The sequence below is a fragment of the Manis pentadactyla genome, chromosome 13 (assembly GCF_030020395.1).
Source record: "Manis pentadactyla isolate mManPen7 chromosome 13, mManPen7.hap1, whole genome shotgun sequence".
NCBI classification, from domain to species: domain Eukaryota; kingdom Metazoa; phylum Chordata; class Mammalia; order Pholidota; family Manidae; genus Manis; species Manis pentadactyla.
The window spans coordinates 18,417,415-18,433,532 of record NC_080031.1 but is presented as its reverse complement, the minus strand read 5'-3'; the positions used below and the strand labels follow the sequence as shown (position 1 = coordinate 18,433,532).

The following is a 16,118-nucleotide window of genomic DNA, read 5'->3' as shown; positions in this document are numbered from 1 at the left end:
CCCTGCTGAAAAACCCGAACGCACCCATCCTCCTGGGAAAACTGGATTGCTTCCAAGTGCTCTTCCTAGGGTAACTGGGCAGCGGATGCAGATGCAAATATCTGGGCGGTCCCGGTGGGTCCCGCTCCTGCTGCCTCCCGTCCAAGGGCCAGGAAGAAGGGGCAACAGTAAGGAACTGGCAGGCCTTGAGCACATTCCCTTTCCTGTTGTGCCATGAGTCCTGCTTGGATGAGGCCTCTACGGACGGTTCCAGCCCCCTGCCTCCTGCCCACCAAGGCGTTGGCGTGTGCCCACGGAAGCCCCCGCCGGCATCCATGCACAGACGCCAGGGCACCCTGCTGAGCTCCGGGAAGGGTTCGTAAGGGGCGAGCTCCTACTCCCCTGGAGTCAAGCCTCCCCAATAGGAAAGTCTCGGGTGTCGCTCAGGAGAGTGGAGCCAATGCGTGCCTTGGAGGAGGTCTGCTCTGAGCCCTGTGCAGATTGGTGCTGATGATTCTCACCAGTTGTGTGTATGTGCAAGAAAAAAAATCAGAGAGGCTGCCTGCCTGTTCCCATCTCTCGCGCGCTCTCTCTGGCTCCCTCTCTCTTCTGCTCTCTCCCTCCCTTTGCAAACATTGGATTTAAACCTGCTCGGAATTCATCACAGAGGAAGGCAGCCGCGGTAGCAGCAGCCGAGACACCGCAGCCCCACGATGTACCACCCTGCCTGCTGGGTCGTCTTCTCCGCCACAGCCGCCCTGCTCTTCATCCCAGGTACCCAGCAGGGGGGTTCTCTATTCCGGGAGCGACTGGAGCAGTTAGAGCAAAGGAGGAAGGGGAAAGAGGAGAGCCCCGGAGGCGGAGAGGGAGTGAGATGCGTGCGAGGGAGGTGGGCTTGCGGTGTGCTCGCGCGCCCGCCCGCTCACTCACACGCGCGCGGGTGCTCGCAGCTCCGGGTTTGCTCCCTGCTCCCGGCGTGCGGTAGGTGAGCTGGGTTCGAGATCTGCCCCGTGCTGTGAGGCAGGCTGCTTCTGCGAAACGCACCCACTGGCATTGACCGGTTGTGGTCCCTGGGGCAGGACAAGAGGGATCTAAAGTCCCAGGGATAAATCCTTCTGGCGGCTCCTGCTGGGACCTGCAGGATGGATGGGGCATCCTTGTCTCTCTCCGTTGTGAAATCAGGCTCTGTCTGCATCTCCTCGAGTCTCTGCTTTTCCTGTCTCTCTTCCTGTCTCTCTTCTCTCTCCGTGCTCCGCTCCCCTCCCTCCCTCCCCGCCTCCCCCCCTGCCTTCCCCCTCTAACCTACTCTCTCACTTTGGCTTCTTCCTCTGGGCACGGAATCCTCCTTTGCACCTGCGTTTCTTATCTTAACACAGTTCTTCTACCACCTCCCAACCTTTCTTCATATTTCCACCAAATGGGCAGATTGTGCCTTTGAAATTCAGAATCCTATGGTTTCTCTCTCCTCCTCCTCACACGGGCAACATGAATTTCCCTTGACAGAATTTGGAATGTTCGTATAGGGGGCAGGCTGAGAATCTGGATTTACCTGATTTTCCTCAGCACCTTCCCACCTTATCGAACGATTTAACAGTGATCCTCCCTGTCACGGCAATTACTTGTTTGGGGAAAACAAATCTGCAGTGACACAGGTAAGATGCTGCAATGCTACCAGTAGAAGCTTAGCCGAAGTATTGCAAAACCCAACACGTTTTAATAGGTTTGGTAATTGCATGCATGTCGTTCACAAGCAGACAACTGAATGCCTGCAGGCATTCTTCCAACAATGCTGAAGGGGCTGAGTTATGCTGGCCAAGGTTGTAGGCAGCATTAAAGGGTCTTTGGGTTTTCCATACTAAACCCCAGCCTGATAAGGATTTTCTTCTTTTTCCAAATTGAGATAAAGCATTTGGTTAAACATTAGCTTAGAGCTAAAATTGCTTACATATATATGCAGACATAAATACTAAGATTCTTCAACCTTGCGGATCCTGGTACAGGTAAAATACACAATTTTACATCGTTATATTCAGAATCATTTGGTTTTGGTGTTTGTTTTTGAGAACATAAAGCTTTCTAAGTATTTCAAAGTGAAATAGGAAAAATGATAGTTCACTGGGGAGAAAGAAGAATGTACTAATAGAAAAATTAGAAATTCCTTGTATAATGTTTTGTGATGCTTTGTGAAAATCGTACTTTCTGTAGCAGAGATAGGCTCTGCATAACCATGTTTCTGGCTGTTTATTTTAGGCTGAGAAGTTCAGAGTGTGTGGGGGTAGGTGGGGGGGAGGGTGGGAGTGTTGTTATTCTTGTTCCAGACAAGCCTGGGAGGGGGTTTCAGCTGGACTGGGTTCAGGGGGGAGGCAGAGCAAACAGGGAACACTCAGCACCTGCTCCAACCTGATAGAGGGAGCCAGGTGGGCACTTTGGGTCCAGGGTGGGAGAAGACAAACTTTCCTATGTGTGCAAGTCCCCCTACTGGATGACAGGTCCTGGGGAGCCTCTGAGCACCAGATCTCACCCTCCTATGGTGCTGGAGCACAGGTGGGCAGAAGAGCAGAGATCAGGACCCCTGCCTCAAGGGATCCTGGCTTTGTGTTTGCTCTGCCCATGGTAGGAATCTAAATTACACTCAAAAGGGGAGGGGAGTGAGCCCCGATCAGCTGGAGCTGCATTGCAGTGCACCCTAAAGGCATTCAGGACTCAGGGTGATACCTCCCTCTAGAGGTCCCATGACACCCAAGAACAGCTCCATTCCATTGGTGGGAAGCACTGACCTTGTTTGTGGGGAACAAGCACTCATACCTGAAGCCAGGTGTGCTCAGGGGGTGACCTCAGGTGGGCCCCTCCAGCCCTGGCCAGAATAAAGCACAGTGGGCGACAGGGGAGGGCAGGGCACAGGGAACCTGTCATTCCTGCTCGGAGGGCTGCTCTCTATGCTCATTGCACCAGGAGTCTGGCCTGAGAGCTCTGAGCAGGGAGGAGGAAAAGTTGGTGTGAGTGGAGGGAAGGCAAGCATGAGGGCCTGACGGGCTCTCTGGGAAGCGGAACCTGGCCTATCCAGAAGTTCTGATGAGCTGCTGCAGTGGCTTCCTCGTGACTGCCTTCCTCACCTCTCTTACTTCCTTTCTTGTGTTTTTTTAGACTTTCTTCTCTCTTGGTTTCAAACGATGCTTTTTCTCTCATTGGTGTTAATACCAGCTCGTTAGCCATTTACTTTTCCTGTGTCTAACGACCGAGGCTAATGTATAAATGAAACCCCGACCTGGTTAGGCCTGGAGGCCGTTTTATTCTGCAGCTTTCTGTTTCTTGGCAAAACATGTTTCCATCCCAGAATAATTTGAAGGCTAATGTTGTCGCCTGGTGCCTTCCAGGAGGAGACTCACGGTCATAAATTGATTTTTCTAGGCGGAATCTCTGGGATGGGAGAGACAGTAACAAGTGGAAACTAGAATGATCCACACCCAACACTGGAGAGGCCTGTGGTTGACAATTTAATTGTCACACAGGAGCTTCCGACCTTCGTGAGACCCTGAGCCACGAAGAGTGAGAGTGTTTTTCTTGTCCTTGGTAGGAGGAGAGATGAATTTGCAGGAAGCCCTTTTGACCTTGGGTCTGGGGGCTTTGCAGGAAGATGAGTAGGATGAGGAATCAAGCTTGAGAAGCAGGAAGTAAAGGTGTCTGGACATTTGCGCCAGAATGAAGGGGGTCGGGTGGGGCAGAAGAACGGGAGGAAGCCCTGCCCCCAACTCAGACACTGCCGGGGCTCAACCAGCACCCTTTCCTTGGATGCACTCCTAGCCCTTTTCTCTCTCTTACCCTCCCCTCCCCACCCCACCGGCTCTTCTCCACCTCTCTCTGGCCCTCCCTTCCTTCCCCTCTCTCCTCTACCTTCTCACTTCAGTTTCTTCCTCTTTAAAATCCTGTCCATGCCTGCAGCACTCTGGGAGAAACCCGTCTTCTGTCTGCTGTTTCTCCACTAGCTGAAAAATGGCAGGGCAGCATGGGGTGCAGAGAGGGCTGTTTCCTTCTTCAGTGGCCGAGGCTCAGTTCCAGGCCTGGAGTAGCTCTTTGCCAGCCTAGGGCCGGCTCGTTGCTGGGAGGATTGCATCTTTAACCTGGAAGTCTGTTTCTCAAGTTCTGATCATCACCTCCGCTTTGTCCCCTTCTTCTTGGCCAGTCCTGCTGGTGTCTTCTTTGTCCTGTGACTCTAAGAAGGACAGTAGCCGGAAAGCATTCCCATCTACCTGGATTGGGCTGAGTTGTGTCTCATGCACAGATCTGAGAGCCTGGATTCATGGTCACAGACACATCTCACATGTCTTAATCAGGATGCCTTCCTAAGGCCAGAGAGCCCTGGATTTGGGTAGGTAATTCTGGGACGCGCAGGATTCTCCCTTCCCCAGTATAAGGCCCTACCCCCGCCTTTCAGGGAAGTGCCCTGGGCCTGGGGTATTTGGACTGGAGTGCTGGGCTTTGGGGTGGGATGTGGGGGAGGCTCTATGGCCAAGTTCCCAGGAATTCTTTCCCTCATCCCTTACTCTCTTATCAGCGTAGGGTTGAGGAGCTTGCTAAAATTGCCTGGTTTGTACAGGGGATCAAGTAGGAGAATCATTTGCACAGGGAGAATCCTACCCTAGATTCACTATAGAGATCCGTACAAGGATTGAGTGCCAGTCATGCTCAAGCCCTCACCATCCTTTCACCAGTCTTTGATCTGCGGCCTCTGGCCCAAGCTTCCCAGCAGCCATCAGTCCCTTCGAAATGATAGACATGCTAATAAGGGCAGACCACATCCTGTCATCATTTGGCATTGGCCCACTGGCAACTGCAGGCCTGGAGGAGACAAGTGTAGGCTGCCTAATGAAGACTATGTTTTCAGTAACCTGGGGCTGGGCAGCGTTGCTCAACCTGAGATTAATCAGGATCCCCAAGGGCTTGAGGTTCTCAAATGTCACTTCAGTCCTGTCCACTTTGTGCTTTCCTTCATTCTTCGGATCCTCTGCCATATCCCTGTAGCCTGGAAAATTACAGAAAGAGATTCCCTGGCAGCTGGTACTTGCCTGGGTTTGTGCTCTGGGCCTGGGCCTCCCACATCAGCCACTGGGAACCATGCCTACTGGCCCCTGCCTCAGACCCGTGTCAGAGCTTCTGGGCACGGAAGGTGGGCCTCCACCTTCCTCCTCAGAGATTGCTGAAGGCAGAGAACTGAGACCTGTTAGGAGCTCTTTGAGGTGTGGTTGGTTGGCTGGATGTATATTCCCTTGAGTCTGTGTCTACAGATCTGTAGAAAGGGTTTCGCCGATGTAGACTTCTTGTTTCCAGTTGGAAAGAGTAGCTGAAAACACAGCTTAAATGGGTAACACAGTGGACATTTCTGAGTTTGTGTCATAAACAAACAAACAAACAAAACATACCTCATCCTGTTTCCTGGTAATAGGGCAAAAAGAGATGGTGCTTGCACATAGGAGGGGAGGGGCATTCTTTACTGTTGCAGGCGGAGAGAAACAAGGCAGAACCATACTGACTAAATACATTTTTCTCACAGTGATGAAAACCAGCTGAATACAGTCTATTCATTCATTTACCCAATGAGGCTTTATATACATTCTGGTTAAACAAAATAATTCAAGTAAGATACTCTCCTGCCCCCTGAAACATAGATCCAGTAAAACAGGATATTCTTCAGGGTTTTCTTTCTTTTAGACCCCTGATGAGATATGCATGCTGACTCTGAGCTTCCTTGGCCTCTGTTTCTCTGTGTGGAGAACTAGGGCAGCGAACAGGGCTTTGCAGTATTTTGGGTGGGTGCTATGTGCAAGGACTTGGGCGTCAGCTGTGACATGGTATTACAGGAGCCCTGGCACCTTTGGCCTGAGGGCTATGGCTTTCCTGTCCCTGGCTCACTGGACAGGGGCCCATGGACTGCTGCCTTCCACCTGCAGCCATCCAGGGCTGGGGAGAAAGGAGAGGTGGAAAGTGAAGCCTTGCTGTTCCCGTCAGGGAACTCGAGTGTCAGCCCACAGATGGTCCGTGGCTGCTGACAAGCCAGGCTGTCAGAAGTGGTGGATATTAGCACCTCTGGATGCTGAGTGGCACCTTCCAGACACAGGGGCTAGGCAGGCACTCAGAGGAAGGAGGCAGGTCACCAGCACCTTTGGGTGGTCCTGCTCTACCCTCCTGATCCTTCTGACCCTGCTGACGCCTCAAGCTTCAGGCCTTGGGGATATGCGTCCCTCCTGCCTTTTTATGCTGTTGGTGGGAGACTAAGACTTAGACTCTGCCTCTTAATCAGTGTCAGGCCTTGGCTGCCTCTGCCTTTCCCTGAGGGTGGCAGGGAGGTGGTAACACAGTGAGCACAGATAGAGTCCTCCTCGCTAGACTTCTGTACACTCAACCCGGTACCCTGAGACAGTGGTATTTGTAGGGCTCAAGGCAGGATTGAAGGTAATTCTGAGAGTGGAGCAGAAATAAATCCTATAACCAGAGAAAAACTTGAGGACAAACGTTCTTGTTATTATCTTCCCATAGACATATGACTGTACATTTCCCTCCTCTCTTCACCTTCCCCCACTGATGTCAACACACACTTCCCGATGAGTTTAGCTACCCTCAAAATCACATCCATAACTTCTTAAGGAAAGTGTACGATTTCCTCCTGACTTCTATCTCTGCCTTTCTAGAACTCCCTGCTGTAGCCCCCAAGCCTTGGTGCTCTCTGTGAGCATGGATGGCAGCAGGCGTATATGCCGCCTGTACCAGATACAGCCAAGGCCGTGTTTGTGCCAGCGCTTCCCCCTAATGATGTGCAGACCCCTGGCACACCCTTCCACTTGCCCCTGTGTCCCAGAGCCTGTGCTGGAGGCAGGACCTGTGCATGTTTCCCATAACATCCCTCCCACAGATCCCTTGGTGCTGAGAGGCTGGGGACTCCCCTGCAGTCACTAGACTAGCTTAATTAAATGTTTGCAAAATGCTTTGAGACACCCCTGGGCAATGTGCTGGGTAAGTGCAGAGCATTATCGTTATGATGCAGGCGCGTCCCTTTAATGAGCAGAGATACTGTGCTGAGGGACCCCCGGAAAGGCCAGGATGCATCAATGATTAGGACACAGGCCATCGATTGGAAGGGCTGCTTGCATGTTCTTAGGAATGATTAGTGACAGTCAGGTGGCACCCTGGAAGCCAACATGGAGAAAGCAGCGTATCTGACATTTCAAGAGACAGAGTCACTGAAAGGGCCTGAGTGGCCACTCTGGAACCTTTATTCCTAGGGAATTACAAATGTTATCTCACTGCTCTTGGGAGTTTGCTTCGTGGTTACACCAAGAGTAATGGTAGCCTTGTGCTTTATGGTTTACCTGGAAGATTTATCTTCTCATTTGTTCCTCAGTGAGGTTATCAGCCAGGCAGGGCAGGTGTGCCCAACTCTGATCTTATCTTTCCTTTGCTTAAAACCTATGTAGACTTCGGGTTGCCTTTACTTAGAATCCAAAGCACTCCGCATGGCCAACACGGTGCAGGCCGTGGCCATGCCCCCTGCTCCCACTTAACCACATCTCTCACCTCCCTTGCCTCCCAGCACTTACTTCTGCCCAGGACCCCCTCAGTTCCACAAACACACCATGTCCCTTCTTTCCCCAAGGGCTCTACTTGTGAAGTTACCTGAGCTTGGAAAATCAGGATCCTCTTAACATGTGGCCAAACTTCCTTTCCATCCTTCAGGGTTCAGCTTAAATACTGCTTTCCCAGGAGAGCATTCCTGGTGCCCTAAAGAAGGTTAGGTCTCTCTCCTTATTGTGCAAGTCCACAAATACCAGGTTTCTCCTTTCTAACATTGTGAGTCCATGTATTTATAAGTTATTCTTTGTTTTGTGTTTCTCTTTCTTCCATAGACTGTGGTCCATAAAGGTGGAAAACATATCTGTTTTGTTCTCCAACATACCTAGCTGTGTGTCAACATCCCTGACACAGAGACAGATGTAGAACAAGCTCTCTAAAAGTATTTGTTGAATGAATGAGTGTTCAGATGAATGAATGGGCAGATGAACAGGTAACCGGCCAAGGTCACACCAGCGCTGTGTCAGCGTATCTATTTCATCATCCTGTTCCATCCCACCGAGTCCTCAGAGGCTGGGATTGTGAGTCTCAGCCCACACATCAGATGCCATATGTGGATGAGGACAGAGAGCCGTGAGCTGTGCTTTGCTCACAGGAGATGGAAATGTGCAAGGAATGCTTATAATGATTACTCATTCCAGTGCTCATGCTTGTCAATAAACACCAGCCCCGAGCTACCAACCAAACACACATGCGGCAGCTCAGAGCCAGCGCCACGTGTTTTTGGATCTCACATTACATGTTGCGACAGACATGCCTGTGAGTGAGAGTCATTCTGTAAACACAGATGTGGACCCTGATGTGGGCTATTCGTTTAATACAAACCAAAACCACTCAGCAGAGTTAGTCAGGGTGTGTGTTGAAGTGGTCCCAATTATTTGAAATTTAGGGTTATGCCCGTAGTGCCAACAAGTAAACAGCATACTGACACAAGAAGGAATTGTGTTCACAAGAAGTAAAATATGGGGTTAGGGATAGGAAGATGCTGATAGCATAGGAGTGAGTCATATGTGAGCAACTGGTACTTAAAGGGGTTGATGTTCATATAGAAAAGGTAAAAAGGGCTGAACAAGTCAGAAGGAGTAGAGAAAGGGCTTTCTCATTTCTTGTGCTACAGAACTTCTTAATGTCTAGCCTATTTCAAACTTGCTGTTTCACAGTGGTGGGATTCTGAATAGCAGGGATCTTGCTTTATTCATCTCTGAGTGCTCCAAGTAATAAGCACATGAACTTATTTGGCATGTTATTTATTTAGTGATTACTATGTGATGTGCACTGTGTTTGGCACTGGGAATGTGATGAATGAACACAAGTGTTTATGGTCCCTGCCCTTGTGAAGTTTATAGTCTAGTGGGTAAGACAGACATGCACGAAATAAATACCCATATGGTTATGAAATCACAACTGAGATAAGGCTGTGGAAAAGGAAGTGTGTGCTGCCATGCTTGCCTTTAAGGAGGGCTTGATCTTGCCAGGGAGGTGAGTGAAGCCCCTTCTATGAGTGACAATTGGGCTGAGATCTTAAGGATAAAGAGTGGAAATTACCCAAACCCAAGGGAGAAGGTTGGGGAAGAGGCTGAGTGAGTAAGACATGCAGAAGCAACATAGCATAAAACACCACAGGACATTCTTCCATTTTGCTGGAGTGCAGAGAAAGGGGGTAGGATAAAGAGGAAGCTAGAGAGCTGGGAAGAGGTCAGAAGATGCAGGCAACCATTGAGAGTCACACTGATCATTTTAGTCTTTATTCTAGAAGTGATGGAACACCACTGATGTGATTCATGTGGTGGGGATGAGGATCATGAGTTACATTTTTGAATCTTGCTTTTGTTGCAGTCTGTAGCATGGATTAGAGGTCAGCAAACATGGAAGGGGTAGGCCAGTTGATAGGCCCCTGAAGTAGTTCTGATGGGAAACGACTGGTGGGTGGTTGGAACAGACAGATGTGGATGACTTGAGAGCCTTTACAGAAATGCCACAGGTATGCCATGTGCATCTGAAGAATCTGAATTCTTCTATGCTAAGCACATAATTAGGGTTGAAAACCCTTTTGGGAACATTGAGAAGAGTGTCTGTCTTCAGACTTCTGCTTGTAAGCCATCGCTTTCTGTTTATGTATAATCTTGCCCTGGAAAAAGGAATAGGTTGTTTTTAGAAAGTCTATCATTCCTAGAAGTCTAATAATCCCAGTTCCTCAACTGGTATCCTCTCAGGGTCTAATGTAGGAGCTTAAAATTCCATCATTCAACTTCCCAATCCATCAAAAAGGTTGCAAAGAGGTCTAGCCGGGTTATCTGCTGTAACCTATCCATGACTGTTCCCTCCTGGAAGAAGCCATTTTAGAGACTCTTTGATGGACTCTACAGTGATTTGTGGGCATCAAGAGGCAACCATTTCACAAATATTATCACGATGGCAGGAAAGCGTGCATTACCTCTCTGCAAGATCAACCACCTGGATAAGTTATACTAATTTATTTAGAAAAGTAAAAGTCCTTGGAACTAAAAGAGGTCTTGGCGACTGTCGAATCCATTCCTTTCATTTTACAGATGAGGACATTGAGGCTAAGGGAGTCCAAAGTCCTGTAGTCAGATAGTGATGGAGTCAACTTTTGAACAGTTTTTAATGACCTGCTTGTAGCTGGCTGGCCTGGTGTCATTTCCACATGCTAGTGAAGGACTGAGCTGAACCTTGCCTCACAGTCTGGTACACTGTTGGAAAATGGACTTGTAACCCTGGCCACTAGTCTCTTTTCCTGAAGCTCTCTCCTCTTAGTGCGCAAATAAATCATGGAGCACGCAATTATATGGCATCTTTTATCCAAGGATTAAGGTGAAGGGTCAAAAAACGAAAGAAAAGCCTTGTCCTTTCAATGAGTTTCTTATACTTTGAATGCCCTTTGTAACTGAACTGGGAGATATCTCAAAATTAATGGTTTATTGATATGTGGAAGGGTATGCTCAAGACAGTACAATATCAAATTCCAAATGCATGTCAACTTGACTTGTTTGGTCTACACACTGTGAAAGGCACCTGCCTTTATCATTACTCTACCATTAGAAACCTATTTTTAAGTTATCTGTTTGGGCTTGACTCTGCTTTATGCCAAGAGAACAACCACACCAAGAATGCTTAAATTTCTGTGTTATGGTTCCTGTTTAAGTAGTTATTTACAGTCTACATCCATGAGCATCATACTTATCCTGTATGCTAGTGAGTGGGAGAGCAAAAGAAGCCATGTACTTTTCCTTTCCACTCTGACACCACCACACTGCCTTCACAATCGACAATATGGACATGGACATAATTAAAAACATAGGTTTCAAAGAGCTGTAGATAAATACAGAAGGAAAGCAAGAGTTCAGGTTTAAGACATACCAGGTAGGTTTAAGGGTGAATTTAATTGTGTATATAAGACAGGAAGGTTGCTGAAGCATGACGGTGGTGGGGCTGACCACCCACGGGCGATTCTGTTTGTAGGAAGACAGTCCTAAGCCTTTATCTTCTCTGAGCAAGCCAACCTGGTTCTTCCAAACAGCCCAGTGCCAAGGGATTTCCCACACTCAAAGGGAAGAGAATGTTGGAAGAGAGAATGTGGCAGATGGAAATAGCCCATCAGCCTACAGTCTCTAAGAGAAGCTGGAGTTTCCTTGGGAGTCCCCCCTGGCTGTATCCCATGGAGAAGAGAGTGCCCAGTCTTACTTGGCACTGGGGTGGATGCCTCTTTGGGTGAGGCTCAAATGGGAAGGGATGAATAAAACAACTACCAGGATTCTGCATCATTTCTGGATGGGCCCCATCCTCCTCTTGTTTGGGACAAAGTCTTGGGAGTAAAAGAGCACTGTTTTAACAACTGGCACCAGTTTAACCCTGACAAAGTCCATGAAGATTGGACCACTTCTTTAGTATGCCCTAGATGACTATTTATTTCATTTAAAGACATTCATTTAAATTATTTTTAAAGTAGACCATTAGCCTTTCTGCCATCATCTGGTGTCTGGGTATGGAACCACCACTGACTCAGAAAGGCAAGGATATGTCTCTGGCTTTGCCTCTGAACTTATGAACTAGATGGTTTTGAGCAAGCATTTCCAAGATGGTTTTGGGAAAACCTCACCAAGATCCTTAAACCTCTTTATAAATTAGGAGAAAAAAAGAACTGCTTTACCTACATCTCAAGACAGCCATAAAGGTCATAAAAAGTTCACACTGACATGCCCTCTCTGAAGTGCTTTGCAGCTCCGGGTTGCTAGGACTTATGGCATCTTGGGTTGGCCACTTCTGTCTGAGTATTTATCTCTTATTTTTCTTTGTCAACCTCCTTACTCCTGATTTTCTTTCTTGCCTGAATATTATGGGTTATGGTTGTAATTAGCAGTGGAGAACATACCAAAGTGCCTGTGACATTTGTTCTGGAGCAGGACACGTGTTGCAGGAAGCTCCTGCATTCACTTTCCTAGGCTTGGAGCAGTGTTGCATTGGCTTCTCCTTTTTCCTTGGAGACTACTTGTATGTGGTTTATGTTTCCCCAGCTGACCTACTCTGGTCCTGCCAAGAATGTGGACTCTGCTCTTTGAGCTGGGATGAAGGAGACCTGGACAGGATCAAGAGGAGTTCTAGTATAGAGCCTAAAGTCAGGCAAAGGTGGTCTTTAGCTCTGTGAGTGCCAGGCCTGGACTGATCATGATTGCCTCCTAAGTTTGCTGTCACTACTAAATGTAGGTTTTCAGGGAGTAAAGTAGATGGCAGGACACTTTGTGGAAAGAGTGGTCTTCTTTGGCTCTCTTGAATACCTACTGGAGAGGTGACTGAGTGATTCCTCCCCATATGGGCTGATTAGTGAGTCTCCAGAGATTAGATTCCTCTTTTCTCAGGCCCAGGGGGAAACTACGCAGCATTTTAGGTCCCTCCAAACCTATGCAGCCTATGCTTGGCTGAATCCAGAATGAGATCCATTGATTGTGGTGTACTTGGGTGGGAGAGAGGGGTAATTTCCAGAGACACACACCTATGTAATACTCTACTCTAATCCAATGTGCTCTGATACTTAGTAGCCTCAGAAAAAGACCCAGCTTGTGTGGAAATGGTGAGCTGGGCCAGTTCTGAAAAGGGCCTTTCACACCAAGAACCTCCCAAGCACAGTGCTCTTGGTAAGAGTCTTTCTGTTTGTGTCCCTGGACTGCCTTCTGCGTAGCTAAAACCTGTGGGCCTGGACTACACGCTGGAAGCGGAGCAGAGTTTGTTTGTACCTTAACCACACACCGGTCTTTGTCTCATCGGGCCTGTTATAGCTTCCCTTTGCAACTATGGCATTCATTTTCATCAGAGTTTAATATCTGTAAAAATTGCTGGGCCCAGCTTTGGATGGGCAGTTGCTCAGAGATATAAGGCGGCACCATCTAGCTTCGGTTTTGAGCTGCCCACCTCTCAGCCCGGGGTCTCATTCTGCACATCGGAAACTGTGTTGATGTGGCCAAACTCCACAGAAACAGTGGGCGGCTCTTTGGAAGCTGGTTAGCCAGGGCAGAGCATGTAAGTCAGGCTCGTCTGGTAGGTACTTCTGCTTGCTCATTAGTGGTGCAGAGAAACCACTGACATTTCCACCAAGTTAGTCTTCCAGAAGCACCACTGACATCTATGTGCCTGGGAAGGCAACGTTTTTTTTTTTGGCAGTTAAATCAGATTTTATGCAGAGCTGTAGTAACAAAAGAGAATTCAGGAGGATGGGGAGAAATCAAAGCCATATTAGAGCTTTACTTCCTCCCATTAATGCACCCCACATTCTCTACTGCTCTTTATTTTCAGTTCTTCATCTTTATATTTTTCTGCTGCTTTTTGGTGGTGATGTCCAGGAAGAATGACTGCAATAGATTTTTCAGTAAAGAGAAAGCCTTTCAGTTTAACTTGTCCTTCTGGGATGGCTCCCAGATGCTGGCTCTTGGGCTTGGTTCACCATCAGTGGATCTCTTTCTTAGCCTAGTGATTTTACTTTATTTTGCTCAAAGAAATAAATGCATAAGAAGTATCATAAGTACTCTGTCAAAATTCCTTGAAGATTCCTCCTTTATATTGCAGTGAAGATTTGGTGGTGGATAGCAGTCAGTGTGAAACCAGAGAACAAAGGTTAGGGGTGGCAGGAAAGTTAGGAAGAAAGTAGGACTAGGAATGACGGAAAGCCAAAGACTTGGAAGGAGAAAAGTGAATCACCAGGCCAGTGGGTGCAGGAACAGACAGAGGCTGAGGCTGAGGGAGCCACCCAGGTGGAGGAACTGATGATACCCCAGGGAGAAGGAAATCTGAGTTCTGGGAATGTTCCTGTCTCAGAGCAGAGTACCTCCCCAGAGTTGAGGTGGTATATAGAGGCTTTCACTGACTATCACCACCTGGGCAAATACCTCTGTGGGCAGACCCCTACCCCCTACCTAGAGGGCAATCCATGCACCTCAGAAACATCAAAACCTCAACAAGTAAGCACAAGGCATTTTGGCATGTACAATAATGGCCTGCCTTCCAACCTGCCCATGCTGACCACCATAAGCAGGAATCACTCACTGTCCCCCCTCTTGGTTAATCATTTTTGCTTTTGTCCAGAGCCCAGCAGGTCTGGTTGCACTTAAGCGGGTCAGAGTCTATCCCCACTCCCTGGTAACACTCACTGGTTTTACTTTTGAAGATGTCTCTCTGTGACATCAGAAGCAGAAACCTCCACTTCTGGACTTGGACCTTGTGGTCTTCTAGTCATTGGATGTCAGGAATGGAAGGGGACTCAAGAAGCTTTCGGTCCTCCTTGCTAGTTTGGTAGATGATGCTCAGCCGGGTTGGGCATCCCTGGTTGTGCCCTTTCTGCACACGCCCGTGGCCATAGGAGCCTTTCTAAAAAGATGTTGCAGTATGAATGTGCTTGGCTTGGCTAGGAAGATCCTGCAGTCCCCACGGCCCCTTCCTCAGAAATACCTTCCTCTTGCCTGGGATTCTTCCCCGTTCAGTTCGACTGCTGGGCTGTCCCATCGCTGTCGGACCCTCACGCTGATGGCCTTGCTCAGGGGTTTGCACTGCACTTCATTTTCTTCCTCAAGACAATGCCTCTCAGTCTCTTTGCCCAGCTCCATGTCCTGCTGCCGACAGGTTCTGTGGCAGCTAAGTGAGGGGGAGTATATCCCCCACTTCCTGACCCCAGCTGACTTTTATCAACCAGAGTAGCCAACCTTCACTTGTTTTATACCATCACTTTCCATTATTAAAAAGCAAAATTAAGACCCACTGTACTACCAGTGACCTCCAAACTCTTTTGTTTTGAAGTATATACACATAATGTATTTAGTTATGTAGGAATACTATGTGTCACTACACATACATGATTATAAAAAGGATAAGATATATACATATGTACATATATATATATATACACACACATATGTATTATATAGATAAAAAGGAATAAGAATTGTGTTATTCCTTTTCTTCACATTCAGAGCATACCTGGGAGCAAGCATCACTTTGGAGACCACAGCAGTAAGTCACGCCACTCCTTGGGACTAGAGTCAGGACAGAAGTGTCAGATCATCCTTGGCAATATGCTTCCAGTGGTACAACTCTGGCTGCTCCTTTCTGGACCTGAGCACGGGGATGTGTCCTTGGACACAAACCACTCTGGGTATTGGTACAGTGCAGTTGCTACGGTAGACCCCATCTTGGAGCAACTGCAATATCCTCCAACAATACTATCTTTGTGGTAAAAAATAGGTAGCATGTCAATGGATACACCACTATCAGGAATATTCTCTTGTTTATCAGGAAAGACCATTGAAAGGAAATTAATGCAAAATAGTCTTTAGAAGAAGAAAAAGTGAAAGACAAGGGCCTTGCATTTCTACCACTCATGATCCTCCATCTCCAGAGTTCTTGCTCTTTCCTGTCCCAGATCTTCTGAAGGACAACCGCCTGCCCCCCCACCCCCCACCGCCATCATAGAGACATTAGGGTCTCGGCTTTCCTGATGTGGCTTGGAAAAATACCCTTTCCCCTGAGGAAAAATCCAGCTGAGGTGGCGTTGAAATTCTTCAAAAGACATATTTTCAGGGCGTACTAATGGAGGTACCCAGGAACGAAGAAAGAAGAGCAGTGAAAATTGGAAATGGGTACACTTTCCTGAGCATAGATTTAATCCTGTGGTGACTAGTCTCACCCCAGGATTAGGGTGGCCTTGGGAATATGCCTCTCAGGTCTCTGGCTGCAGGAAATGTGGTTGACCAGGAACCCCAGCCTCCGCTCTCTGAAGTCCATTGCTGTGTTGGCTTTGAGGCCATGTTTTTCATGGGCTGCTCTCAGCCAGTGACTGAGCAGGGCAGAGGCAGTAGGACAGGTCCATTCTTGGGAGGCATGGTCCCCTCTGGTGGGTGACCTGGACTTGAGGCCTTGCCAGTGTCCCCTTGATATATACAGTGTCTTCTGTTTCCCCCGAGGCTCGCAGCACGCTTCCCTCCAACACTCACAGGGATCCAACTGGCACTGCAGTCTGC

The 16,118-nt window shown here is 48.2% G+C and overlaps 1 protein-coding gene across 1 annotated transcript in view; it reads left to right on the top strand.

Moving 5' to 3' along the window:
• The first annotated feature begins 232 nt into the window (after window positions 1–232).
• The window catches only part of OPCML (opioid binding protein/cell adhesion molecule like), a 1,020,836-nt gene continuing 1,004,950 nt past the window's right edge, over window positions 233–16,118 (top strand). The window contains exon 1 of the mRNA XM_036930242.2: window positions 233–753. Within this exon, the coding sequence (XP_036786137.1) occupies window positions 693–753 (61 nt within the window). The 5' untranslated portion in view covers window positions 233–692. The remainder of the gene's footprint in view (window positions 754–16,118) is intronic.